The sequence below is a fragment of the Mastomys coucha genome, unplaced genomic scaffold, assembly GCF_008632895.1.
Source record: "Mastomys coucha isolate ucsf_1 unplaced genomic scaffold, UCSF_Mcou_1 pScaffold3, whole genome shotgun sequence".
Classification (NCBI taxonomy): domain Eukaryota; kingdom Metazoa; phylum Chordata; class Mammalia; order Rodentia; family Muridae; genus Mastomys; species Mastomys coucha.
Genome location: NW_022196909.1, coordinates 59,669,188 through 59,694,712, shown reverse-complemented (window position 1 = coordinate 59,694,712; position 25,525 = coordinate 59,669,188). Strand labels below are relative to the sequence as shown.

The 25,525-nt window shown below is 41.5% G+C and overlaps 1 protein-coding gene across 4 annotated transcripts in view; it reads right to left on the bottom strand.

Annotated features, from left to right (window-relative positions):
* Positions 1-25,525, bottom strand: part of Supt3h (SPT3 homolog, SAGA and STAGA complex component) — a 353,506-nt gene that overhangs the window by 39,303 nt on the left and 288,678 nt on the right. For 3 of the 4 annotated variants that reach the window (XM_031348370.1, XM_031348369.1, XM_031348371.1), the window contains one exon: positions 24,095-24,879. The exons of the other annotated variant lie outside the window; for it this stretch is intronic. In XM_031348370.1, coding sequence (XP_031204230.1) covers positions 24,814-24,879 — 66 coding nt within the window. In that variant the 3' untranslated portion in view covers positions 24,095-24,813. Of the gene's footprint in view, positions 1-24,094; positions 24,880-25,525 lie in introns of those variants that run through there. 4 annotated transcript variants of the gene reach the window in all.

Sequence of the window (25,525 nt, the reverse complement as noted above, 5' to 3'; positions counted from 1 at the left end):
TTTTGATATAGGGTTTCTTTATGTAGCCCTGGCTATCCTGGAATTCACTCTGTAGACCAGGATGGCCTCTAACTCACAAATCTGCCTGCTTCTGCCTCCCAAGTGTTGGGATGATTAAAGGTATGCGCCACCACTGCCTGGCTATTGTTTTTTTCTTTATCTCACCATTTGCACCTGTATAACAATCCAAGTGAGAAATTTTTGTATGAAAATAAATTTCCACCAGGCAATGGTGGAAATGATGCAACCAAGAGAGAGCGGTGAGGAAGATCCCAGGGAAAGCTTCAGCGGGAGTTCTGAGGCATGGGCTGAAGGCCAGTATGCCTGCAGCAGAACGAACAGGAGGCAGAGGAATGGTAATAAAGTTAAGAGAAGCTGTACAGGGCAAGATCACCTATGCTCTATCATACAGATCATGCAGAATATTCTCTGACCTCTAAGGGGTTCTGCTGCAAAAGGGTTTTCCACAGTTTTAGTATGAATGAGCAACTTTTGTCTGGCTGCTATGTGGGAGAGAGAGAGAGGGAGGGAGGGAGAGGGAGGGGGAGAGAGAGAGAGAGAGAGAGAGAGAGAGAGAGTGAGTTAGTTTTTGGCTTGAAGAAGAGATGCCCCAGAAGGTCTGCATGAACCGTGGTCACTGTTTAATTCTGGAAAGAAGAGGAAAGTTGAAAACTGGTGAGAGCAGAGAGCTTTACTATGTGTTTAATGGCATTTGGCCTTTTCTGAGCCAGTTGGTGTCATGATTCTTTTTCTGGTTCGGGGTCAGTACAAGACCTAAAACGATTTGCATCAAATTATATCCTGAGAAACCTTTGGGACACGTTTATTATTCTCCAGTTTCCAGTGGCTGAGAAGTAGTTCTAACTGATTCCTCAGCTGGTAAAAAGGTAGCTTTTGTAAAGGCAGGTCTGAAGGAGCAATTCAAATCAGCATAAACACAAATCATTACCAGGAGCTTCTTCTCAGTCAGAGGGATGGGGCATTTTCTTCAGATATGCACTGTATGTCAGAGTCCCATAGTACATGAAGTCCTTGTCTCAAAGCTAAGGCACATGTTCGGGCGTGGGAGGCACCTCCTGAAATCACATCCATTTAAATGGCATCTTAGGGGCTGAAGAGATGGCTCAGTGGTTAAGAGCACACACTGCTCTTGCAGAAGACCTGAGTTCTGTTCCAAGCACTCATTCTAAATGGCACACAAACCACCTGTAACTCCAGCTCCTGGGGATCAATGCCCTCTTCTGGTCTGTGTGGGCACTATACTACATGTACATATCCCACTCAAAACCCAGATACACATAATTACAATTAAAATAGCATTTTATTTCTCAAAAGCAGCCACAGAAAAGAGTCATTATCATTATGAAAACTGGGCCCTGAATAATGAAATGAATCAACAACTTTTCAAACATTTGCTTATAAAGACACTGCTTTTATTTTTAATGAAATTCTCATCACAATAGAAGGTACCAAATATCTAGCCTTCAATTCAGGAAATGTTAAAGTGAATACCTTCTATTCACTATAGTAAGTAGAACTCACTGTATCTACAGAAGATGAAGCTAGTGAGAATTCCAATGTCCTTTGATACCTGTAGTGCAGTTTTGTTTTTTCTAATGCTGTAATAAGCAAGCTCACTCCTGATTCTGATTTGTAATCACAGCATCCATAACAAATGTGCATGACACACGGTAGAATCTCATTGGTTTACACCCCTGTGCAAACCACAACCCCCAGCTTTCAATCAGGCAAAGGCCTCTTTGCCCAAGTGCACATTAGCTGCTGGCTCAGGAGGGCCTATGGCATGGCCGCCTCCCCAGCGGCAGGCGCACCGCAGCAAGGCGCTCATTAAGCTATTGGGTTTCATTCCAGTAACCGTTCAAATACATTCTTCATTGTACCATAAAGTATGCTTGTTTCATGCTAGAACTTTGATTTTCCTCCTCCCCCTTCCTCTCTACCCTCGTTACCCCACTTCCATACTCCTGTTTTGGTATTTTTTCCCATGCTAACACACTCACAAAAATTCAGCTAATTCTCAATGGGTCTCTTGGTCATTAGTGCAAATTAGTGAGGTTTTGCTGAATATGGTCAGACTTGATTTGCCAAGTTCTTTTCCCGTTAAGGTTTTAAGCCCATGTGTATTTCAAGGGAAATCTAATTTGTAGGTTTCGGATTCATTTACACTCAGCTCACAAACGTGGTTCTGTGAGGCCTCCATAGCTGGTGTACAAGAAGCCACAGGGGCTGGTTTCTCTTCCTTTTAACAAGTTCTTGTTAGAATGTTTGCTTTGAAGTAGGTATTTAGGCCATGCTGGAAGCAAACAGAACTAAACCCCAGGAAAATGTAAAGTAAGATTTAAAAACCAAGTTCAAAAAACTTTTTCTTGCTCCAATAATTATAGCTTAAAAAAATCTCTTAAGGATGGAGCCTTCCATTTAGTGTTTTAAGGATGATGTCACTATTGGCCAGCCTGGATGAGGCTGTGTCACACAGTGGCTTGCTGGGTGACAAGGTGAACATATGTCCTCTTTGCTTGGCTGTGCCCTGGGTCTGAGTGCTCAGCAGGAGAACCATCTATGTGTGCTGCCACCTGGCCAGTGTTCTGACCCTGGGGTTCCCGCGGCCACTGTGTCCACAGGTAGTCCTGTCACTGCTGACTCCTGCCCGGCTCCCCTTTTTGGAGTGTCTGTTGTTGGTCTCAGCACAGCACATCCTAGCATTCTCAGCTCCAAGAGGAGGCTGCCAGTTCTCGGCTGGAGCCGAAACCAGACCCTCTGTTGCAATCTTTGGACCCTGTACTGTTTGAACTGGTCATTTCCTCAAGCTTTGTATGTTCCCCTTGTCACTTGTATTGCTCTGAATAAAAGAAGTAAAAGTTACCAGTGCTCACTTGGCTCATTCTGTTGTGCCTCACAGCAGTGGGGAGTGCTGCTGAATCCTTCTGCTCATTGGTCCAGTGTGAATAGTCCTTTAATGGCAGAGAATCTCTCTGAGCACCAGATCTCACTTGGAGGACCTGAGGAAACAACTCTCAACAGTGCCAGAGGCTGCTGTGGCCATTATCTTCAATAGTGGCCCCTATCACCCGGTGAGGGGAGTGGTGCTACAGAAAAAGCTATCTTTGCCAGTCATTTTCTTCAGAGGTAACCCCTTCCAGTACCTAGGAGTTCACATCTGGGGACTCTAGGAAGATCTCCATGGACATGGCTCAATGTGGTGACTCTGCTGAATGTAGGGTTCCAAGGAGTAAACAGCATCTGAGCTAGAAATCAGTAGCAGTAATAAGGAGCTAGCGGACCCAGCCACACTTTCTATTGCACTTGCTTTGAGAAACTGGCAAATTATTTTGGGATTAGTAGGAGTGGCCTGTGGGCAAATATTCCTATTATGCTCAAAAAACTGTGTGTTTGTCCATCTATCCATCCATCCATCCATCCATCCATCCATCCATCCATCCATCCATCCAATGTCTAAATGCAGAGAATTCTAAAACAGTTATCATACCCATAAATAGGAAAAAAACCTCTTTCCAACTTGCGAGCACACTGCTGCAGTCCATGGAAGAAATAACTCCCTCATAACCACTGGTCAGGAAATCCTTACATGCACTCTTATCTACCAGTCTTTAACAAGGTGTCAACCATATGGCATGACCTAAAGTTTTCTCTATTACAGGGAAAACAGGTGGGAAATGTTTCTTTTCTATCTCATCTTTAAATTTATACAACAAAGGGGGACAGCCAAGTGCAGCAGCAGGTTCTGTGTGGCACCCTAGCGCCCACAGCCTGAGAGCAAACAGCAGGAAACTTTGTGGGGTGCCCCGATGCCCACAGCCTGTCACCCTCTTACTGCTCACTGTGTTCTTAGGGAATTATTTTATCTGGTTAGCAATGTGCTTTTGAGATATATCTGAGCTTCTGTTGATAGAACAGTTGTCTCCTGTACCTACTACACAGCTCTTTCAACCAGCAGGAACAAAGGCTGAAGCAAGAGTTTCAATTATTTTGGGATTAGTAGGAATGGCCTGTGGGCAAATATTCCTATTATGCTCAAAAAACTGTGTGTTTGTCCATCTATCCATAGATGACAAAAGAGATAAGGCAATTTCACTTTGGAGAAAAGAAAATTCAGTTACCAAATTATAGTAGTAAAGTACAAATATAAATACTGATGTCTGCAACTCTGAAATGCATGTAATGGGATAGCTTATTCCTTAATAAAACTAGAAAAAAAACTAAACACGTTAGCAGTTCTTTCTGGTTTATGCTTATGGATAGTATTTAGATCAGATTTTGCTGTGTGTAAAGTCATTTATTCACTGTAACATGCTGATCACTAAGAAGTATACATTTTTGAAAATATTAATAACTACATAATCTCCCAGGGCATGGCTATACCATGCTTCCTATTTATGGGAATGGAGACTGTTTTCAGATTTTGACTATTATAATAGTATGGCAATGAACATTATTAGGTAAAAATTGAATACTTTCATTTACGAAATGTGTATGTGTATGTATGCATGTGTGTTTACATTTTTCCGAATGTCCTCAATGCTGCATGTATAATGTAAGCTAAACATCAAGAGCACCAAGCACTATGATGAGCTTTCTTTTTAGTGTGAAAGCATTTGTAAGTTAAACTCATCCATGTGTAATGCTCAAGTGTGAAGATCCATGCATTCCCTGACTTAGTAGAACCTGAGCTGTTAAGAGATAAGGTACTGTTTGTTAGTATGTATTCCCATCTTCTACCATTAACTATAAGACATGGTTTTCTTGGACACATTTTATTTGGGCTTCTTTTGAAGACTGCAGACTCTAATAACAGAGTTTGGTATACAGAGGATCACTGTAAAGATCCTCTTACACATATGAATTCCTTGCTGTTTTAAACCATCTACTTGATGAGGCCATAGAACTCTGGATGCACAGCTGTCACTGAAAATGCTTAACACAGAACAACATGTGGCCAGCAATTCTACTTTAAGGCACAAAGCCTCTAAGGAATTGAAAGTAGAAACCTATACTGAGACTTAGGCATTAATATTCCTAGTGTAGGGATGGAGAGATGAGTTACTTAGTGGTTAAGAACACTGGCTGAAAATTGTGAGGACTGAGATTTGGATCCTGGTACCCATGTAATATACTTTACAAATGCCTGTAATTCCGGCTCCAAGGTATCCACTACTGTCTTCTAGTCTCTCTGTGTGTATGTACTCACACAGACATATACATATACATGAACATATAAATAAATTTTGGGCTGGCAAGATGGTTGAGCAGGTAAAGGCCTTGCTGCCAAAGCTGATGACTTTAGTTTGATTCCTAAAAGCTGCACGGTGGAAGGAGAGAATTTACCTTTTCAAGTCATTTGACCTCCCCATGTACATGCGTGTGCATGCACGCATGCGTGCACACACACACACACACACACACACACACACACACACACACGCGCGCGTACACATACACACACAGTGTTAAGAAATTAAAGAAAGTATTTGTAATAGCAGTATTTATAATAGCCAAGTGGTAGAAGTGATCCATACATCATACAACGGATGAAAATATAAATAAAATGTAGTAGCACGTAGGCACAATGGGATATTATTCAGTTTTATAAGAGAATAAAATCTCAACACACTACAATACAAATGAATGTTGACAACTCTGTGCTGGCTGAAAAGGGTCAGATGAGAATGCCATACATCATGAAGTCCCACTTGGGGAGATACTGAGAACAGGCAAATTCATGGAGAAAGGAGAAGAGAGGTTACCAGGGGCTGGGAAAGAAGTGGGGGGCATTATTTAAAGAGCATAGAGTTCAGGACACTGAATTCTGGAAGTAGCCTGGTGATGGCTGTACATGGTAACTGAACAAAATGCTATGGAACTGTGCAACTGGAGGAGGCCTCCGTGGTAAGCTTTGTGTTATCCTCTCTGTCATCAAGAGTTTACACAGGAAAAGAAAAAAAAAAGGGATGGTTAACAAAGGAAGGCCAAACTTACAGCAAAACAAGCAAGGTAAACCATAGGCTGTGAACAGGTGCGAGTGTTCACTGTAAACATCGATCACATTTTTAAGTGCCTGTTAATGGGAATGTGCATGTGTAAGGGGCAGCTGCCTGCAAGATTCAGAAGATGGTGTCAGGGTGTCACATACCTGAAGCTAGAGTTCCAGGCAGTTGTAAACTGCCCACTGTCGGTGCTGGGAACTGAACTCAGGTCCTCTATAAGACCAGTATATGCTCTTAACCACTAAGCCATCTCTCAATCACCCATTATCTCTTTTTACATGTGATAAAATATATTTAATAAATTGTTGAGGAAGTATGATAAGAATGCTATTTCTAGTTCTTATTTAAAAATTCAGCTTGTTGATATTGTATTTATTGCTTTGGTTTTACAGTTCATGAAATTTAGTTACTACCTCTGTCTAAACCCCCAAAAGGAGGATGCTGGGAGGAAGAGACAGTTCTGGAGGAAAGCACCTAAGGTAACTAAGGTAACCCCTAATGTAACCATATTTGGAGATGGTGCTTAAGGGTCATAACCTGACATGCATGGTGCCATAAAAAGAGGAAGCCCTCCATCAACACACGGAGTGGACAGGTTACTGCAGACACAGTGAGAAGAAATGGTTGGGTCAACTGCAGTTCACTGACTTAGCACCTCCACCTTGGACTTCTCAGCCTGTAGATTGTGAGAACTGAAAGTGATGTCATCCCATGCATGGCCATAGTATTTCTTAGGGTGAGCGCACAATTAACACAGTGTGCAATTTACACATCTAGGGCTATGTAGCTAGGCTGGGACAATACTGAAATCAGCTCTGAATGAGGAGCCGACTGCTCGCGCCACAAGGGCTCAGCAACCAAGCTGTCAAGCTTCCTTTTACATTTGAGCAGCAGACACCCACAGACATCACCTGACTGGTCCAAGGTCCTTTAGAAAGACCTGTGGCAGAGACAAGGACCAGAGTCCAGACCTCTTGACTTCTGTACTTTTTAGTACACTGCACAACTTTAGCAAGTCAAACCCTGATCAGGTGTTAGCAGCCAACTTTTTAATTTTGTTTCCCTTACTAAAAGCTCTTTCAGAGGTTCAACTCCATTTTTCTGGATATATTATTTTTCTCATATTTTAAAAGCACAAATCAATTTATCCACATAGGAGAAAATTAGAGGAATCTTTTGAGAGGGTACAGAATGCAGGTAAGATACTAAAGGAGCAGTGCAGACACATGTTTAGGCAGAAGTTGGCTTAACTGCTCCCTTACAGCAGGGGGCTCTGCTCATGCAGGTGATTTGACTCCTAATGGTTGCCTATTTATAAAATACAGAGGCACTCTAGGAAAATAATTAAAATGCATTTGCTTTCCAAATTAATCATTTATAGTCTAATTTAGCAAATCATTACATGTTTATAATATTTAAAATATCAATTTTGATAAAACATCCTTATAAATAGACAAAGAAAAGCAGATTAATAAGCATATGTGCCTTTACAGGGCAATAAAATAATACATTTTCATAACATTTAAAAATAATATGAAATATAAAAATTGAACAATATTTTGTTTTAAACAGTTCTCATAGAAATTTTTATTTCGCTTTTCCATTAGGTAAAGCTAACAGACATGAAGATAAACACTGTTAATGATGTTGGCCCTGTGGAAGTGTGCCAACGATAGCCAGAATGCTAGCGACCTATGACCAGCAAGCAAACACTTGTCTGTAATATTTCTCAAATGTTCTCCCTCAGTTAGATTCACAGAACTCTATCAGTGGATGGAAGCTCAGCAAAGCACTCCATCCTGTAATTTTTCTGTTTTACATTTTGTTCAGTTACAGTAGAGTCTGTTGCTGTAGGACATGACCAAGAAGTAATGAAGCTGCTTGTCCCTAGTCTTTTCCAAGAATGTGGTGAAGTTCAAAGATAACTGAGGATGAGCAGAGGCAGCAGCACATTTGGGAAAACGAGCTCATTCCTTACTCATTCACTCAAGGCAGAACCATGACCAGGGGACAAGGATCTATTCCAAAACCAAACCTTGTTTTATGACTCTCACAGCTCTCATCTAATCAAAACTGCAATTCATTCCCTTTATCTAAGTAAGTGGGAACATGGACTGCTAGCAAGGCAACGCAGAATGGATGAGCTGGCTATGACCAGTCTCCTGGGTAAAGCAGGAACAGTTTTGCTCCTTTCTTCTATGTATTGCTGCCCTGGTGGGACTTAATTAGTTCTGAAGAAAGCTAATTATGTCCCAGTCCCATGGGTGCTCAGGGGCTCAGGAACAGGCCATGTCCCAACTTTGTACTCCTCCCCCTTTTTTAGAATACACCTTATAGAAACACTAGCATCCTGTGATTGATCCTGTGATTGAAAGTCTTGCTGCTTAGAAACTTTAATAGTCATTATTTTAAAGGCAGCTAACACATTTTCAAAAGACACCATGCAAATAATGTACTTTAGTGACTCCTTAGCTGAGAACTCAAGTCCCAGCTCTGTCCTGAGAAAAATAGCTTTTGTGACTGTCAGTTTCTTCTGCAAAAAGCTTCACCTTCCTCCTCTCCACTGCCTAACTTACATACTATACTATACATACTGTAATAACACCACCTTATTATATTGCAAAGAGCTTCGCAAAATCCAACTCATTCAATCCAGACAGCACCACAGAAAGGCACTATATTTACCCATACTTTATACACAAGGAAACTGAAGGTCAGAGAGACCGTAGCTTGCCCGAGGGTAATAGCATGCAAGAGGGTTAAGCAGAGAATCAGTAAGACCATTAGTGATGCAAGGTATTGCTGCCATCCTGCTCCTTTGGCTGTGGCAGGATAAGACATCAGAGTGGAGCACACATGGCCCAACAAGTCTGAGGCCATCTTCACACTGGGACACAAAAAGAGAAGAAGCCACAGTCCTCTTGGAGCACAGGCTTCCTGTGACATGAGACTAGAGTGTCTACTACCCCACAACAGTGCCACTGAGACTGAGGCTTCAATGCACGAACCTTTGGAGGCCATTCCAGATCTAAATTATAGCAGAAACGACCTTTCAGATCATACAGCCCAAGCTCTAATAACACACAGTAGTTCTCCACAGACATCGAAGACTCTGTGAAGCACAGACATCAAACTAGGCCTTCTACTTATTTCAAGATAAACTGAAATAGCTACTTTGTCCTATTTTGCTTTTCTCTACGCAATTTCACGGATCATTGAGTGTGAGTGTACATGCATGAATGTGTGAAATTCCTCTTAGATAAAAAGCTGGGAAAAGACGATTGCAATTCCTACATTTTAACAACAGATTAGAACACAGAGAGTATCTCAGAGATAGTAGGTAGAGAAGCTAGAAAGATGGCTCCAGCCAGCTGTGTGGGTTCCAAATGAGGACACGAGGACATCGTGGGACCATCTCATGTACTGTACACATCTCTTTAGGTCACAGAGCCAGAACACCTTTTACACCTATTTCACATAGTGCTAATTTCATCATTGAGTACATGATTTAAAATGCCATTAGTCTGAAAATCAGACTGGCTAAGCCTAGGCTCAGAGAAGGCAGACTTCCTGGAGTCAGGACTGCAAAGCCTGGCTGTGATGATTCACCCCAAGCTCTTACTAAAGAAGTAGCTGAAGGTCAAGCAGATTAGAGAGCGAGCCTGGCTAGACAGAGAATTGCAGGCCTCCTCTCTATGGCGAGCTCATATACTCAGTAGCTTTGGGAAGAGCTGGGTTTAACCTCAACTCTTTCAGCAGAGTCTCAGGTTTGTCAAAGTGGATTAAAAGAAGTCTGAATTGCCCTACAGTACATTAGTCATCCTATAGAAATGCAATGTTAGAAAAATGTTCACTTAACATTGGGTGTGAACAAAAAATAAAATATGTTCAGGACTCTATGACTTTGGTTCCTTGTTAAACAGAAATTTCTTGTAAAATGACCAGTTAGTGTAACGATAAAGCCTGGCACTCATTATCTGTAGCCATGGAGAAAGGATGAAGCTGCAGGCAGTGTTTTCTGTTAAGATATGAATGGGACATCATTTAAGCAAAATCGTGGAATACTATCATGACAATAAATGTCAACCTTGTGGTTCCCTTTGCATAATCTCCATGCCCAGGAACCCTGGTTCCAACCTCAGCATCCAGCAGTAAAAAGTCATCCCTTGACACTGTGTGGTGAGCCTGGCATAGCTCATCTTCAAGCCCTTCCCTTGCTGGATGCCTTTGACTGGCTTTTTTGTGTGCTCCCAGCTCTGTCGCTATGGAGCAGTTTTCCGTCACTCTTGCCTTGGGTATTCACTCTTCCTCCCATTTGACTTTCCTGGATTGCTTCTTTTGGGATAAGCTAGCTTCCACCCAATGGTAACACTTCATCAGTTCCTGTGCAGAACTGAGGCCACTAGACCAGGCCTAGGACTAACTTGTTAGCCACATAACTGAGCCACATTAGGGGGAATTGTCCACTTTAAGGAACACATGGCTACATATTATGGTGAACTTCATGCCGGAACTGCCCAGCCAAGATGGTCCCATGTTCTCACAGAAATCATGAGAAAATAAACAATCATTCTGTGTTAACAGACTAAGTTCTGGGGTGTCTTACTACAGATGAAATCAATATAATACAGTACTATACACAAGGCTTCTACCAGCCAACTACAAGAGCTTGCTCACTGTGATTCTCCTACAATTAGCCAGTTATCAGGTTTTACAGACTAGACTACCACTGCTAATGATCAGAGATGACAAAAGCTAACAGTCACAGCACTGTACTCTGAGTTGCTGACCTTTTGCTGTACTCGTATTATTATTTTGGGAGGTGACGTCTTTCAAGATGATCACATACACAATACAGTGACTGTTGTTTGTAAAATGCTGATGTCACTGGCTTTCAAAACCCGTGATTTGTTTAAAAAAGTAATATATATTTATTTATATTTTCTCAACAAAGTTATTAAAAAGAAAGGTTGTCCACTTTTGAAAGAAAGTTAGATGTGGCTATGAAGAAACTAGGCGGAGGGTGGTGATCTAAAACAAGTCAGATCTGACAGAGCAAGAAAACAAATGTCTTTGCCAAAATCCATTTCAGGGACTTTTTGAAGAAGGGAGTCTTAATAATTTTCCATATGTGCAAAGGGCTTATTTTCAACCAGTACAAAAATACAGCAAGATTTTTAGAAAGATCATTTTTTCCCCCCAGAAAGCGCTACGTACTGGGCACTGAATCTCAGTTACACGCAGAAAAGAAACCATCCATATGAATTCACGGAGCTTGTCTGCTTGCCAAAAGCTTGCTATTTCACACCGGTATATGAGGAAAGTATTTAAGAAGACTGCCAACTGCGAAGTCCTGCTTCCTAAATTAGACCCATTCCATGAAACAGGGACCTTCCCTTTACACCTCACAGCGTCTTCCCTGCAGGCCAGCTCCGAGTCTAGGTCTGCACAAGACTGTGGAAGGGTCAACTTACATAGCTCTTGATACATCACATGTGCAAGGCTTCTGAACGGCTGAGGTGAAGATTTCAGAAAAACATCAAGATTCTTGGTAGACAGAACTATCCTTTGGCTCAGCTTTACTGTGATCTGATACTTTCTTTAAAATAATAAAAAGAGAGACTGAATTGGTGTGTGTGTGTGTGTGTGTGTGTGTGTGTGTGTGTGTGTGTGTGTGTCTGTATTCTCAGCAACAGGACACCTCTGGGTCCCTGTGGAGGCTGGAAGAGGGTGTGGCTCTTCTGAGAATTATGTGTAGTAATGAGCAGCATCTATACCTGGGTCCTCTGGAATTGCTGGAAGTGTTCCTAACTGCTAAGTCATCTCTCTTATCTGTTTAAAAATTCTGAAGCATAGTAATGAGAATATTAAATGATAATCCTCTCCTTCATTCCTAAACATTTATCTTATTTCTAGCCATGAGGAAAAGTAATATATGATTTGTTGTAAGCCCATTAAAATCTCCATGATATTCTTTATATAACAGAAAAACAAAACAATCCAACCCCAAACCAATCCTACATGCACAGAAGGCTGCAAACAGCCAAACACCCTTGAGCAAACGGCAGTGCTAGAGGTTCATGAAAGTCCTACTTCAGAGCCGCACTGACACAAGCAGTATGGAGCTGGCACAATACACATTCACCCCTAAGAAAAAGAACAGTGGACTGAGAAACCTACCCAACAGTGGCTACTTGATTCTTGACAAAGGTATCAAACACATTGTAAAGAAAAAGAAAAGACCATTTCTTTTAGCAAATGGGGCAGAAAAACTGAATGCTAAGACTGATAAAAAAAAAATGGATAGAAGGACTAGATACCAACCCTCCCACTTTGCACAAAACAAACAAAAAACAAAAACTCAAACTGGATGAAACACCTTAGTGCAAGACCTGCAACTTTGGAAATACTAGAGGAAAGAGGAAAACATACTGAAAGATACACACACAGGCAAGGGTTTCTGAGCTCTCTGTAGCTCAGGAGAGGGAGTAGGGTGGCAAATGAGATCACAGATTAAAAAGCATCACAACTAAAGGGCCTAATTGGAGTCAAGAGGAAGCCGACAGGGAGCCCACTTGTGTCAGGTACTGATCTGACAGGATATTAATATCGAAACTGTACAAAGAACTAACAGTAAATGGTCAAGCAAATTTGACAGCTCCCAAAGGACATACAAATGGCCAATAGATATATGAAGAATATTCAATAGCCTTAGCCATTAGGAAATGCAAACTGAGACTACATGGCGATATCCTCTTACCCAGTTAGAAGGGCTACCATGTAGAAAATAGCCAACAACAAATGATGGGGAAGATGTTGGGGACAAGGAATCCTGATACACTATTGATGGGTCCAACCACTATGGAAGGGCATACACTTTTGTGCATACACATGGATACAAACCACTCAATGGTTTAACTTACTTTTTCTTTCAATTTTAAGATGACGAAAAAATGATGTATACTTTGTAGGAACCATCATTGAAACTGAATTTTGGTTTTTTCTTGGTCTGGTTTGCATATGGTACAATGTCATCTCAAGCTCCTTGGAATGGCTGCAAGCTTATATGAACAATTTACCTACATATAATTTTATAAGTTATGGTGATGGCTCATTCATTTTCTCTTACTTTTTTACTTACTTGAGGGCTAAGGTCAGAGATGCTAGGTTTTTCACATTGCCGATAAGCAGAGACTCACAGACTTATACTTAAAACTAGACTGGGATGGAAAGAAGGCTCACTTGATAAAATACTTGCTTTGCAAACATGGTAATCTGATTTTGATACTCAAAAACCACATAAAAAGGTAGGTATGGTGGTGTGTGCTTGTAATCTCTATACTGGAGAGGTAGAGACAGATCCCTGGGGCTTGCTGGCCAGCCAGACTAGTCTACTTGAAAAGCTCCAGGCCAATGAGTGATCCTCTCCATCTATCCATCACCCCCAAAACAACTCCCCCAAGGCTCCTCTGCTGTGTATGGGGTTAGTGTCAACCATGATTTCTAGAGCTTTCATACACTCATTTGTGTGTGTGTGTGTGTGTGTGTGTATGTGTCTGTGCCTATTTGTATATGTATATGCCTATGTGTCTGTGCATGTGTATGTGTATGCCTGTGTGTCTGTGTATGTACATGTGTGTTGCTAGGGATTTAATTACCATGCAGACTATGCAGGCATTCTACCACAGACCTCCATTTCAGGATTGTTTACTGCTTACAGTTTGTATTTCAAAATCAGTAAGTATTGTTTTCATTTTCCAATTAACCTTAGATGATAAAACAGAAACCTTTCAAACCCTCTAACTCATTTCATAGAATTTAAGTAGAATATCAAGAAACAACAAAGTTCCCTGCACCCCAAATAATTCCCCAACATTGCTTTTCTAGCAACAGTGTACTCTGATTTATAATGACTGGAACTATTCTCTGCAGAATATTGTGAACCTTCTCCTTCACAGTTAGGCAAATACTTTAATTTCCTTTTTCAAGTTATTTTTCAAAATTTTATTTAGGAAAGACATTTTCTTCTAAGTGAAGAAAGAGTTTATTTCTTTTGTAAGTGAACTTGCCAAGCAGAGAGAGAATGGTGGGGAGCATCTTGTTTGTGTTGTCAGCTATTGCTAACATTATTGCTTAGCTTTTGTTAATGTTATTTACACCAACTATTGACAGCATGATTCAAAACTGATTTCATTGCCTCCAAAGACCATGGTTTACTGTTGATCTGAGAATCTACTGCTGTTGGAACTCTTCTACTCTATTTTCCAGCTCCTCAGAATTAAATCACTTAAGCTGATTTTAGTCAACAGTCTCACACTAGGCTTTGACTGGTTGCAAAGTTAAATTTGCTCTTTCTTTGGGCAGACCCAGAAAACAAGATAAATAATTTTCAGATGATTCCAAAGAATGTTATCATTACTGGCAAAGTTGTGACCTTAACGCAGAGTAACAAGTTCAGAAGTCTACATCGCTTTGAGGCAATGTATAGAATATACTATGATTTAGCTTTTCTCTTCTCAGCTGTATTGATGTCATTATGATGTCTTTGCTTTTGTGATTTTTTTAAATATAAATAATGCTGATTTAAAATTTTCATTTTTGAAAGTTTAAGAGGGTATTATATTTTCATAAAGGTTTATTTTTTTTAGATATTTTCTTTATTTACATGTAAATTTCTCCTTTCCCAGTTTCCCCTCCAACAAACAAACAAACAAACAAACAAACAAACAAAAACAACAAGAAAAAAACCCTGTTGCCTCCCCCTCCCCTTGCCTGCCACCCCACCCTCTCCCATTTATTGGCCCTGGCATTCCCCTACACTGGGGCACAGAACCTTCACAGGGCTGAGGCCCTCTCCTCCTACTGAAGATCAAATTTGCAATCCTCTACTTTATACACGCTGCCAGAACAATCAGACCCACCATGAGCAGTCCTTGGTTGGTAGTTGAGACCCTGGGAGCTCTGAGGGTACTAGTTAGTTCATATTGTTGTTCGTCCTAAGGTGCTGCAAACCCCTCAGCTCCATAGGTCCTTTCTCTAACTCATAAAGGTTTATTTTTATGTGTATGTTTGCCTAAATGTATATATGTGTACCATGTATATGTCTGCCACCTGTGTAGGGCAGAAGAGTGTGTTGGATTCCTTGGAACTGGAGTTACACACAGTTGTGAATCATGTAGTTTCTGAGAATAAGACAGTGGTCCTTTGTAAGAGCAGCAAGTGCTCTTAGTGGCTGAATTACCTCTCTAGCCTCTAGGATTCTCTCTCGCATTATTTTCAATAAAAGCATCCATAGTTCTAATGTTGAATGGCTAGCTAGTTGCTCACAAAGAATGTTGATATTATTCTTTACATGTAGATCTACAAATATACTAATTTAAGAGCAGTATGAACTCTTAATGATATGTGCCAATTGTGAGTGTATCTGGAAACCAGAATGGGACTATGAAGCTAAAACCCAGCTTGGTGCCACACACTCCTAAGCAGTGTTCAGTGACACTTTCACTTAGGGGCAGGTGAATCTAGAGACCTCCAGGACATATGGAAATAGCAATCTTTTCTCAGTGGATGGGATGTGGTATAATATTTCACACGTGAAAATGGTCATTTTAACCATTTGTAATTAATTATATTCTATTTTGAGGCAGGATCTTGCTGTGTAACCCAGGTTGGCCTTCAACTCCTACTCCTCCTGCCATAGCCTCCCTGGTGCTGAGATCACAAGTGTGCTGTGCCCCTTTGCCAGGCTATTTTAAGGGTGCACTTCAACAGTTACATTTAAAATATCATCACAACCAGTACTCCTATTTCCCATAACTTTTCCTTTACCCCTGACCGAACAATCTATATTGCTAAAGTAATTTTTTTTTTCTGCCCCATCTCTAGTAACTTCTGACCTGTCCTCTGAGGCTCTGAATTTGTCTCTCCTAGAAACTTGCATGTATGTAGAACCATGGAGCAGTTGTCCGTGTGTCTGGATAACTACTCATCCCCATGACTTCATGGTTCATCTGGCTGACCTCCCTGGCCAGCAGGATGAGCCGGCCAGCCCCCAGCCTGCCTCCCAGGAAGGGCAGACTCTGAGAAGGTGGCTGTGGGGAGAGGCTTCTCTGCTTGCCTAGGGGGTGAATACCATTCTTGCAGCAGCCAGAGCACACAGAGATTTACCCTGTGTTTCCCTGGACTGAGATCTTGAAACTCACACCCCCTACCCCCACAATAGGTAAAGTGGCAGCATCTCTGGAGATAGCTGCTTTTCTTTGGCATAAAAAGGTGAATTTTCCCCCTGTGAAGAAACATATGGTGTCTCATCTTCAACCTGCTGCTCTCTGGTTTTGTTTTGTTTTGCCACATGGCAAAAAAATACAAGTTGGGAATTTCTTAATGGGGCAAAGAGAAAAATGCCTCACTCAGAATATAGACAACTCAGCATATAGACCTGAGATATTTTGTAGCAGCATGTGGGGTAATTTTCCAAGAAGAGTTAGAAAACAAGATGTCTAGACTTTTCTCCTAATTGATGGCTATGCATAAAAATGCATCATAAAAATGTGTCTGAGACCATACAGGGGTATACCACTAACAAAGGCACTTTTATCAGAAAATTAGGGCTGTCTATGCGATCTGTAACAGATCTGTGTTAATATTAAAATCGTTTTGCTAATTGGTGTTCTTTAAATTTTTTGTTTGTCAATTGGCTGCTTCTAGAATGGCTGCTGCTGCTTCAGTCCTTGCCACAGCGCAGCATAGCTTCCTTCCTAAAACTGTGGCTGTAGTAATGACTGAGAGTTAAACAGAACTCCAGCTCTCACTGCAAGGTTTCAGTTTAAAACTTATGGCTTATAAAATGGTCATGTGAATGAAACGTTACTTCACTGAGTACACTGCAAAGAACAATATTTAAATCCAAATCTTTTTCACTCCCAAGAAGAAAAATGCTCCCAAGAACATTTGTGGAAATAAGATTAGTTTTGTATTAAAGTTAAAATCATGGAGATCAGATGTTTTGCTTGTATTCTTCATAATACCACCTGCAAAATGATAATCTCCTCAATGAAGATTCATCCTGAAGTCTTAGAGCCCAGCCCTGCCTCACTATGTGCTGAATACAAGGAGCTCTGCCTTAGTATTGAATGAGGTTCTGAGTACCAAGTCAGTCCCACAGTCAGTTAGCTCCAGCTAAGACTGCAGCCTGATGGGAAAGCAGAGGCTTGGTCCATTTCCTTCAATGTGTTCGATATGAAAATTTCATTTTTAAACCGCCGCCACTCCTGAGATGACACACAGATGGATGATCAATACTAGTAATGATGAAGCATTCACTCATTCTTTTGGCAGCTCTGTGGTTCTCTGTAAACTGCTTTAGAGGTCACAGATCATTTGCTTACATAGGCCAGGGAGATTAAAATCAGATTCTGCCACTGCCACCACTGTTCTATAAATCTGTGCATCTATTTTCTATATTTATATGATGCTCAAAGTAAGCAAAATGAAACAAAGTATTGTTTGTTACACTGGGCTGCTCCATATGATTAGTGTACTTCTTCCATCTCACCAGGACAGGTGAGGAACAGGTTTCAATCATACTGGGAAATGTAAAATATCTCAGGGAGTTGGTTGGAGACTAGAACTGGATTAGAGAAAAATTGTCCATAATCTGAGAAATAGAAGGGATGGGATCTATATTGCTCCTGTATAGCCAACATTACCAAGAACTCCCGGGGTCAATGGACCTGCAACTCTTCAAAGAAGAATTTCTCTAGAATTTGACTTTTAAAGGAAGTATCAACACTCAGAAGCTGTGTTAAGACAGTGGCAGAATTCTCTCAACCAAAGATGCAAGAAATGCTGGACTACCATCAGGAAGGACAGCCTCAGAGAGTCTGTTCATACAACAATACAGTATTTCTCTTTCTACCAGGAAACTGAAAAATACCTTTCAGTTTCATGACAGGAAAGTCCATAAATGTCAAACACTGAAAGCAGTGGATGGCAGAGATTTCTCATCTTGAGTAACTTAAGATCCTCCTTCAACAGACTAACTTAGTGTCCAAAGGTTATCTTAGTCACTAGCTTAAGTATTATCATTGGACAATTCTGTTGAATTTTAGTTGTTTGAAACATTACATTTACCCAAGAACAGAGTACAGTTTAAGATTGGACAATGATACTCCTCCAGGAGGAACCCCAGGCTCACTGAGAGTGGCAGTAGGAGCTGCTTCTAGGTAAGGAGCCAGCAGAAAGAATGGGAACATGCAATCTGAGGAAATAGGAGGTTGGGGGGACCCTCCAGAATGCACCAGAGACCTAGGAGGTAAAAGACTCTCAGGGAGGGATCTTAGATGAAATGCCTGACAGTAGGGAGAGGGGACTTGTAGAGGCCACTTCCAGCAGCAAGAAAGGGCATCAAGTGAGGCATGGGGTTGCCATCCTACAATCAGAATTCTGACCCATAATTGTTCCTGTCTGGAAGAATTACAGGGAAGGAAATGGAGAGGAGCCTGAGGAAAAGAAAGTCCAGTGACAGGCTCAAAGTGAGATCAAGCTTAAGGGGAGGTCCCAAGGTCTGACATTATTACTGAGACTATGGAGTGCTCACAAAAACTGCCCTCTGAAAGACCCAAAGAAGCAGCTGAAAGAGTCAGATGTAGATATTTGCACCCAACTGATGGACAGAAGCAGCTGATCCCTGTTGTTGAATTAGGAAAGGCTGGACGAAGCTGAGGAGAAGGGTGATCCTGTAGGAAGACCAGCAGTCTCAATTAATCTGGACCCCCGAGATCTCTCAAACACTGGACCACCAAACAGACAGCATACACCATCTGATATGAGGCCCCCAACACACATACAGTAGAGGACTTCTAGGTCTGTGAGATGCACCTAACCCTGGACTTGGGGATGGGGGCATTCACATGGAGATGGGGGTGGTGGAGAGGAGGTATGGGATGTGGAACAGTTGGAGGGTAGATCAGGGAGGGGGAGCGGGGAATGGAATATGGAGTATAAAAAATAAATTAATTTAATAAAAATGGAAACCTATAATTAAAGCAAGTTCACAATGCATTTCCATCATTCGTTTTTTTCCTTTCAACTTAAAGTTTCCAACTCCTGTAAGCTTTCGTTCCTGGAAAAGCTCTGGCAGTGACTTTTTGGAAGCCACAGTTTCTGCAGCTTTTCATCTTTTTACCATACCCTTCTGCCTCTAAGCTTCCTTCCCCACATGTGGTTAGTAATGCCACCACGGCCGGAAGTGAAACTTTGCTCAGCATGGACATGCTTGCCCACACAAAGGCAAACATGCAGAGCAGGGAAGGAGGCTAGCATTCATGGATCTCAAGAGACTCTGTACATTTCTGACTTAACCATGTTATCATCATTCTATGTGTGCTAAAAAGACATAGAAACAGAAAATTTCTCATCAGTCACAGAAAGGCTAACCAGTGGGTCTGGGTCTTCATCTTCTGCTTTTAAGTTAGGGCCTCCCCTCTACACTTCTTGGGAGTGTTATCACTAGCAAGCTGTTACTATAATCTATACTTTTGAATTTTCTAAGGATGTTGACAACCTTTAAGGAAAATGCTCATTCATACTTTTTTCTAGCACATTATATATTGGGACTGTGCTGGATGCTTTTTTAAAAGTTCCTAATGTTATTTGTAAATTCCTGCTTTTCACAAATGATAAAATTGTGACTCAAGCAAGTTTATTCATAATACTGAAAGTCCATTAAAGACAGTAGAATTTAAAGCAGTAGCTTGTACAAAATGGCATTAATAAAAATTTGGCTTCTTTAGAATAAATTCATTGAGGCTAAAGTCACAGGAATACATGCACACACATGAACACTGGATCTACTTGAGGGATCTCCGTGGAAAGCCAGGGCTTGCATCTCTGCTGCTCATTTTCAACAGAAGCCCTACTAGTGTTGCCCTTCTAGAGAGCATGCTGCAGGCCTGACTGACAGCTTCACCTGGGCAGAGCACGGGGGCTCCACATAAATTTCCAGGACTTTAAATGAGTCCAGGGAGTCTTACAGAATAAATACCTCCAGGCTTGGTGGGACCACTGCCAACCAGTCTCATTGTATTCCTTGCCTGCAATCATTTGTGAACTAGGATGCTGGGGTTTGTGGAGGCAAAGTATTTTAAAATGCTTCTACTACATTTTATGCATAATCATGAATAGTGTAACATTTCCCTCTACTATCTTATAGAATGGGGATAAAGAGCAGTTAGATGCAAAGTTTCTGAAGTGAGATATTTGAGCACATAAGACAGATTCAAAGAAGTGCATTGGTGGTGCCAAGTTCTAGCATGTAAGTTGGTTTCCTTACCAGCAAAACCACTTTTTAGTAAGTGAACTGGAAGTGACTCAATGGTACAGTTGGTAATCTACGACATCACTTTAGGTGGCATGTTCAATAATGGACAGACTTTTAGAAAAAGGGATTAAAGTGCTGCATCATTTTGTCCTTAAGAACTGGCTCTTTAGAAACAGGAACTACTTTGAACTTACCACAAACAGCCACCTTCAGCCACCTCCAGCCATTGGCTTTACTCCAGGGAACATCCAGGTCAGGGCAGCTGTGTGGAGCCCTCGGATAGAACTTGGCCTTTCTGATAAAACTTGCTTGCTTGTTTTATTTACTTATATATATTTTAACGTGAAGGGCCTTGTTTTTCTCTGAGAAATGAAAAGATGCCTTCATATCAGATTCAGCTCAAGATATAGCCATATTTGCAAAAGAAGGTCTTCTAGCAGCAGTGGATGCCAAAGATCCCTTCTCTTTTGCTTTGGTCTTAACTTGGCACAGTGTTTCAGATGGTATTCATTTGGAATAAGGAGATCGATGACATAGCCTGTCCAATCCTCCACTGTAAGTGGCTTTGCTAGGAGTGGGTATGGGCAGAAAATAGAAATTCTTCTGTTTGTAGGCAACCCAAGCATACCAACTCATCTTGGAGTAATTTAACCAATGAGATGATTTAGAGGACACTTCAGTGGCACCATTTTTGGAAGGCAAAAGCTTAGCAGAAGGAACATAAATCAAAGGTGACTGGCAGGTAAAGGATATATGCAGCAATCAGCCAAGCCATGTGCATACTGGCACAAATTCAATAAGATCATTTATAAAATTTTTAAGGCAGAAGTACACAAAAGGGGGTCTGGTGCTAACTAAATCCACAGATAGCTTACATGCCACTGAAATAAACACTTCCAGATGCGGGTGTACAAAACCCTTTTACAGAAAGAAATGTTTTCTTTCATAAATCTGAAGGAGGGACTTTTAGCAGAAAGGGCAAGAAAAAAAATCTAAAACTGAGACGAAGCCTCTTAGGGCTGGAAGTGCTTGCTGAGCGGTGACTTGTAGCTAATGGTGGGCTCTGCAGCAGTCTCCAGCCAGAAGCACTGAGCTAGGATGACTGGCTAATATGTCATTCCACAAGTTCTAGAAAACCTAGACTCCTAGTCAGTGTTCCATTGTGTCTTTCTCCTTTTGGGGACCAGGAGTGGGGACAGAGGGCTCTTACAGGTATCAGAACTAATCCGAGATTAGTGGAGGAAGCTGCTGTACATATGCCTTCTATACTAAAACAACACAGCCCCGAGTTAGATTACAGTCATATTTGAGAAGTGCAAGACCAAATTCATCAGTGGATTAGAAAATCAATTTGTTCATCAAACCAGCATAATATGTGGGACTTTTGGGTCAAATGAATATCTCCATAAAATCAAACAGAAAGCTAGAGTGTCTTTTCCATTTTTGTGTTTAGGTCAGCTATGCATCAAGCACTGTTCATGCTCCTTAGCAAGCAAGCCTCCAGGGCACCAACCGGGAATCTTCTGGAAATAGTCTCAGTTGAGTCTTTAAACTGACGTGCTCAGCAAGCTGCTGCACACCAACTTGAATCCTGAGGACATGCTGACTGTTGGCATGGTGGCACACATTGTACACTTGCCACATTTGCTCTACCGTGAAGAGTGCTGCTCCAGTTATTCTGCAGGACAAATAGCTCCTGAACACATTTTGTCTTTTTCATTGTCATCCCTACCGAAGGAGAGACTCTTCTGGAGACCTATCCAATCATCGTGCAGTGGCTGCCTCTTTGGTGTTTGTAACACCATCTCGGGCGGCTCTCTCTTTCTATTACCATCTGAATTATATGCTCTAATACTGCTCTAATACTCCCTGCCCCGAAACTAACTAAACTTTTAAGATAAGACTAGGTAATCTTGTTTTGAATTAGAATCCCTCTGGGCTGGAGAAGTAGGTCCCTTGGCAGAGTGCTTGCTGAGTATATTCAAGTCATGGACTTCATCCCCAGCACAACATGCACTGAGGAGCATCCCTTCAATCCCAGCACTTGATGAGGAGGAGGCAGGAGGATCAGAAGTTCAAATTCATCCTTAGCTGCATAGGGAGTTTGTGGAGCTACATGGGACTCTGTCTTAAAAACAAAAAACAAACAAACAAACAAACAAACAAAAAAACACTCCTGGAAACTTCACCTTCTCTGGATTCCTGTCAAGGCTGACTCTCACCTGTGCCTGAGTAGCCATGCTGACTCTCACCTGTGCCTGAGTAGCCATGCTGCACTCTCACCTGTGCCTGAGTAGCCATGCTGCACTCTCACCTGTGCCTGAGTAGCCATGCTGCTTTCCTGAGGGGCTGACTCACTGTGCCTGAGTAGCCATGCTGCTTTCCTGAGTCTTTCCCTTTGAGTTCTGCTCTCTCAGCCTTTTTAAAACTGTCACTCATTTGCCTTTGCCTGGTAAATTTGGTTCAAATGTAAGTGACCCTCCAGATGCTTCCTGGCTTGCTCAGGCAGGATGAAGCTTTTTCTAATTCTGAGACACTCTGCCTTTTAGTCTCAGGAGCAAGCAGGAGCACCTGAGTCCCCCTTTCCATCAGCCATGTCAGCTCCACATAATTTTTAACATGATTTGTAGCAAGGATTTACTAAATCAAATGGAGATATAATAGCTATAGGGAGGCTCAGGATGTGGACGATGCTAACATTGGTTCTTCCACTTGTATACTGTGTCATTAAGAAGGAAAAGTACCAACACTGTCAAGGGGACCACTATCATACTCAGAAATCAAGTACTGCCTTTAAAAATACATGAAATTAGCTTCATTCTGTCAGAAAGGTGTGGCGTTGGATTGCAGTCCTGGTCAATGACGAAGAATAAACTCACAGCAGTACACAGGATGGCTTTGACTCATTTTTTTTTTTTTTTTAAATTTTAGCCATTTATGAACACACTGTGTGGGTGAGACATCACTTGCTTAATCATTAACACTAAAGTGAGATTAGTTCAGTGCAAGCAGGGTCCTATCACACTACTTTTAGATAATGGTTTCTGAAAGACAATACAGACTCTAGGCTGGCTTCCTTTTCTCTTTTTTTCTCCCTGGATAGCATGCCTGGATGAGAAAGGTTCATCAGGTATGAGTATTTATTTATTAAGTGCTTATCTACCTAGTTAGTCTTAAATAAGATCATTTATGTTTGGGGTTGGAACTGGAATGCAAAATATGAGTCAAAGCCAGAAACAGAGTCCCTAACTTCTCTATTGGAAACCCTGAAATCTGTGTAAGTGTTTAAATTGGAATTGACAGCAACCTATAGGTGAGACTCTGAACTTCTGGAGCCAGAGAAGGAACTCAAAACCACCTCCCTTGTACTCTACCAGGGACCTGGCCTAAATATCAACTTGAATACACCTGGGCAAATTCAGAGTCTGACACCAGGCTCTCCCATGACCTCTGCCAATAATCAGTCAAAATCTCTCTAGATCTGGACCCTACTCCATATACTGGACCCATGCCCAGAATAGCAAGTGGCTCCAACAAGTAGGAAAGCCTACACAGGTGCCAGGGGGACTTCACATCTGACTGACACATGGGTTCTGAATTTTCTCTTCTCACAGCTTGAGGTCATGCAGAAGCAGCATGTGGGAGTGTAATGTTCAATTTGTGAATACACAGCCTAGGGGACTTGGTTTAAATCAAATCAAAATCACAGCACCAGCCAGGAAAACAAGGCATGGTTTTTTTCCTCTGAACATTTTTCTTACCTTGTATATGACCTTCAATATACGTTGGGTATCCTAAGAGCACCTATCAATTTTGCTGTTCTAAATTCTAAATTTCTAACAGTTACTTCTATTGTAAAATTAGCAGTGCAACTACATCAGTAAGTTAAATACTAGTTCAACAATTCCTATTTGTGGAGTAAAGCATGTTATACTGTATTGGAAAAAACAAGTTTCTTTCTTTGAAGTTATTCTGATGATTCTAGCATTCTGTGGTGTGTTCCTGTGTTTGAACAACTATCACTTTTATGCTGTCCCAAATGTCCTGTTGCTGAGAACACACACACACATACACACACATACACACACACACAGACACACACAAACAGACACACACCTTTAAAATAGCCCAGCTACTTTGGGTAAATGATTAAATTAATGTGAGATGCTGACTACCACCACAAAATAAAGGTCCAGAAAAAGCAATCACTATGGATGTTAGAGGAAAATACCAGTTTCAGGTAACACCAGGAGGTTTCAAAATGGGCCTGAATAATTTCTTGTTAACAAATTCCCTGGCTTCCCCAGGTAAGTTACTGCTGCAGGAACCAAGTAAGCCGAGAGCTTCTCTTTCTCCTGTCAATCTTGCTGAAGACACTGACTGAACAGATTCCTGAAGCACCGCTCCATTTGGAAATACAGAATCCTGCTGTTATGCTTCCAAGAGCAGAAAAAAGTAGGAGTAATGAAGTCATCTCAACAGTGGCTGACGGGGTGGAGTGTGAAGGTGACAGCTAAGTGCCAACAACCAAGAAACCTGGAGGACAGCAAGTAGAAATGAGATTTTGGAGAGGGTTCCCTAAAAATGACACCTTAAAGTCATACACCAAATTCCATAAAGAAAAATTAATCAAATGCAAAGTACAAGGGGAAGAACTAACAATGGCTCTTCAAAATGACTGAAATGAAGGGGTACCTGCTTCATTCATGAGCCCTCTTGGTTGGTGATGTTATGTGTGTGTGTCCTTCATGTTCAAACTGAGACTTCGTCTTACTACTCTTACAATTTTAGAGTGCAGCAGGGTGTTACAAATGTACTTTAGGCTGATACCCAGATGAACTTACAGAGACCCTGACAGCAGGCATGAGACCTGCACAAGTTCCAACCAGACAGAGCCCAGTGCTAAGAGTAAATGGACACAGAGTGACACCCCTAACCAAGAAATGCTTTCTGATTGATTCCTGCTAGGAGAGGGTCAGTGAGTATTCTTCAATGGAGTGTCACTGGGTACATCATCCACACTCCCAGGAAGGCCCCATGCCCAGGAGCACTGGGCCAACAGGAAACAGACTCCATGATTTTTGAGTGTGATATTTCTTTTTGTCTTATTCATTTTGTTTTGATCTTAATTTTTTGTATTGTCTCCCTCCCTCTTCTGAGAGCGGGGGGGGGGGGGGGGGGG